At 35.4% G+C, this 4,111-nt stretch overlaps 1 protein-coding gene across 1 annotated transcript; it reads left to right on the top strand.

Moving 5' to 3' along the window:
- Positions 1–2,563: 2,563 nt before the first annotated feature.
- Positions 2,564–3,880, top strand: LOC128866067 (40S ribosomal protein S23). The gene is made up of 3 exons (XM_054106559.1): positions 2,564–2,647; positions 3,092–3,251; positions 3,540–3,880. The coding sequence occupies exons 1-3, from the start codon at positions 2,644–2,646 to the stop codon at positions 3,805–3,807; spliced, it is 432 nt and encodes a 143-aa protein (XP_053962534.1). The 5' UTR covers positions 2,564–2,643; the 3' UTR covers positions 3,808–3,880.
- The last annotated feature ends 231 nt before the right edge of the window (positions 3,881–4,111 follow it).

The raw sequence follows: 4,111 nt of genomic DNA, 5'->3' as shown, positions 1-4,111 counted from the left end.
GTGTTTGGCCGAGCTCCTCCTCGTATTTGTGGTGTGCGTCTTGATGTTGTTCTACAAATGGAGCTACAGTTTTAAGCCAACTCCAAACGGCAAATTGTTTTTATGAGGAGCTTTTTCATGGAAGAAATACACTCGGCGGTTTGCCATTGCCAGCCGAGGCATATTTGATTTTATATTATTCATATTCACTTACTGACTATTAATAATCTGGAATTCAGGTGTGCAAATATTTTGTAAAATGTCATTACAAACAAGTAAGGAAGTGCTATATTCAGTCCGGACAGACCTTAATACAGCCACGTAAATTTTATTAGAATTAAATTTTTTTTATGAATTTTTGGAGTCATTAAATGAGAGTTATGTCTTGTAACAGCCGACGGACGGGCGGACGGAGGGAAATTTAGTGTTAACATGTGAAAACGTTTACCCAGTCTCAATAATATTTATGACAGTTCTAAATGAGATGATGAGCAATACGAGTTTCATCAAGTCGTTATCGAGATACACACATTTACCCAAAAATGGGCTTATCAATTTCACCGAATTTCAATAGTCCTCTTTATTTAGAATAGAGAATCAGGTTTTTTATTTCTTTTTCTTTTTAAAAGTTACCGTTATATGAGAAATGATTTTTGTGATTTTTGACCGATTTCGTCCATTTTACCCTTGCAGAGTTTCGCAAAAATACCTAAAAAATTTTTTCCGGAGTTGTAGCTTGTAACATAAATCGGACTTGCGGAAATTTCATCTTATGGACGTGAGCCTCAATAATATTATATGTATGTTCGATCTAAACAGGGCGCGGAGCAACACATGCACCGAGATTGTGCGAGTTTTATTATGCCATTGTCGGAATACACATATTTACCCAAAAGTGGGCGTGGCACCTATTTGTCGCTTTGCTTGACAGTTATTGCCCATACCAAAACAAATTTGTGTGTGCGTGCATTTGCTGTCTTGTTGTGAGGAAATATGATATATTTACTAAAAATCTTTTTACCATGGATATAAGCATTACTCCCGACTTACACACAGAGACATCTGGAAAAGAAACACCGGAAATTCTCTTTTGATGTTTCATTTCGAGTCACATAGACAAAATATTTTTTGGCAACATTGGTTGCTTTTCAAGTTTAGATCTTTAAGTTTGGCAACACGAATAAGAATCACAAGGCGTGTCGCCAGTACCGGGAATAAAAACGCCTCTCTCTCCCCCATCCGACCTTCTCCCACAAACAAAATTTTCCCCTTTCAAAGGTTTCTCTGTAAAAATCAGGACTTACTGAGATGATGTCAACCAATCCGATCAATCAATTCCTCAATATTCATGTTATCGCGCATGAATACACCAACCTGATTTGTTTGATGCCCTTTTGAAAATGAAATGTGAAATTGTTGCCTCAAGATAAAGTCAAAATAGAAATTTGCCAGATGTTAAGACACATTTAGTAGTTTTAGATTTTGATGTAGGGTTAAAAATTAAAAAAAAAAAAACTGCAAAACGTAAGAAAAAGCAAATCTGGAAAACCCTAAACTTTTATTTAAGCCGTTTTTAATGAAAAAGGGACTCCACGATTTGGAATCAAGTAAAACTCATAAATAAAATGGCGAAATATACAAATCCGCAAACTGAAGTTTCGCGCTCATTTCAATTATGTTGCAACTACAATCCTAATTCCGCTACTTTGGTATTGGCGAAATTGACAGCATTGGCTGTTTTGAGTGACGTCAGCAAAGAAACGTTTTTACTCGTGAATCAATCAGTAAATTTAATAATAAAAATAAAGTACAGCGTGTTAAATTGTGAAGGTACAAAAGATAATAAAATCTCTGTATGCATATCTCCTTGTGTTCCACTTGCTTTCGCTTATTCTTCCTCTACATTTCGTTTATTTTGTTTTTGTGCTGACGTCACGCCCTAGGATAGCGCAATCTTGCACTCTATCATTCTTGTGTTGTTACGATGAGCATTTCGTCGAAATAAAAAAGTTAAACTACCAAATTGGCAGTTCATGGCAGGCAATAATTATCAAGATATTTATCATGATATTCCAATATCCTTTGGTAATATAAGATAAGCTTGGTCTTTCCGGTAAGGGTGAGCCGAATGTTGGGGCAATGTTGAAGAAAAAGTGCTTACATTGGTTGAAATGTTTTTGTTTTTATCTAATTTAATAATTTAATTTTCTTTAAATTGAATTTGAATTTGAATTTTTGATTTGAAAAAGTATACGGATATTTTACAATAAAAAAATCGGTTTCCATGGCTATTATATGCACAATCGTAAACTCCTCTAAGCAATAAATCACGAAAGAAAAACCAATAATAAGCTGCTTTTACTAAGGCCTCACAAATTGAATTGTTAGGTGAACACGATAATTTAAATCATTCATTTCTTCCCACTTATGTACCGACATCTATTTTTATAAATCATTCTTAACGAAAGGTACATTTTCTCTTCAAATATTTTAAAGCACAGTTATGGTGCACCATGGCGAAACTACTTTCCGAACACTCTCTGCTTGAACGATTATTGCTTGACAGCTTGATTAGTTGTTGTAGCTCAAATTTGAAAGATGTATACGATCCGAACAACAGCTCGTTCTTTTATTTCCGCCATTGCTTGAGAAAGTTTGGAAATTATGGGTGAGTTGCAGAATTAGTTTATTACTTTTGTTTTAAAGTATTTTCAAAGAATATTTGTTACTATTTTGAACTTCTATCGTGCGACGATAATTAATTTGTGAAAGTAAGTGAAATTTATTAGTCAAGCGTCAAAAAATCGTCGGTCGTATTTGTCTCAAGTCTGCGATTAGTACGAGTATTTGTTCAAAATGTTAACTTTTTCATCGTTTAATATCATTGGAATCACTTTCTTACAATTTGAGTTAGTAAGTAAATCTTAAGCTGAAAAGATTATTTCGCTTGATAATATTTGCAAATTATACACATAATTTCGATTTGGTTGTAAATTTCGTGTTTAACCTCACCATGGGTTGGTGTACGCCGTACAATTTGCGGGACTTCTTTTTCTTTCTTTGTCGAAGTTTGAATTATTTACTGATTGCATTCTTTTTTATTCTATTCCAGGCAAGCCAAGAGGTCTCCGCACAGCGAGAAAGCATGTGAACCATCGTCGTGATCAGCGTTGGGCTGACAAAGACTACAAAAAAGCCCATTTGGGAACCAGATGGAAGGCCAATCCTTTTGGAGGAGCGTCTCATGCTAAAGGCATCGTTCTTGAAAAAGTGTATGTAGACCTTCAAGTTTTAGTTTTAAACAGTGAACTCAAGTGCGTGCTGATGGTTGTCTAAAACAATAACCTTACGTGACTTTTTTTTTTTTGTTTGCCGCTAGTGACTGTGCAACCCGCAGTATATTTTTGTGTTTTGTATATGGAATTTATCATATCACAGGATTATACTGTGAGCTGCGCAGAGCTCTTCAACAACAACAGTGTTTTACTTTTTATTGACTAAAATTTAAATCTAAATTATTAAACTAAAACTGTTTGACGAACAATTTTTTCTTATTTCAGTGGCGTTGAGGCTAAGCAGCCTAATTCTGCTATCCGTAAGTGTGTAAGAGTGCAGCTCATCAAAAATGGCAAGAAAATCACCGCATTCGTCCCACGTGACGGTAGCTTGAACTACATTGAAGAAAACGATGAAGTCTTGGTCGCTGGTTTCGGTCGTAAAGGTCACGCCGTGGGTGATATTCCCGGTGTACGTTTCAAGGTAGTTAAGGTTGCGAACGTTTCATTGCTTGCCTTGTACAAGGAGAAGAAAGAACGCCCAAGGTCGTAAATGTTCACTTGAATGTAATATATTCGCTTATAGTTTCTATAAAAAACAAAATATAAATTCATACAAAAACACATTCGTGAAGTTCTATTCATTTGATTGTATTTGTATACATTATTTTGAAGAGAAGTACGGACGACGAGCCCTGCTACTTAGGCTTTCGGGTTTTATAGTTACCACGTTTTGTTATTTCTATGGTAGACGAAATTAAGACCGCATTTTGGGGAGGAGTTGCTAGTTTTTACTTGTAACAATTTGACATTCGGTGCGAAAACAATCACTTTCCATGCACGTCCTCATCGTTCCG

Source organism: Anastrepha ludens, chromosome 6 (genome assembly GCF_028408465.1).
Source record: "Anastrepha ludens isolate Willacy chromosome 6, idAnaLude1.1, whole genome shotgun sequence".
NCBI lineage: Eukaryota > Metazoa > Arthropoda > Insecta > Diptera > Tephritidae > Anastrepha > Anastrepha ludens.
Note: the sequence above shows the minus strand (reverse complement) of the source record. Positions and strands in the feature narration are given on the sequence as shown.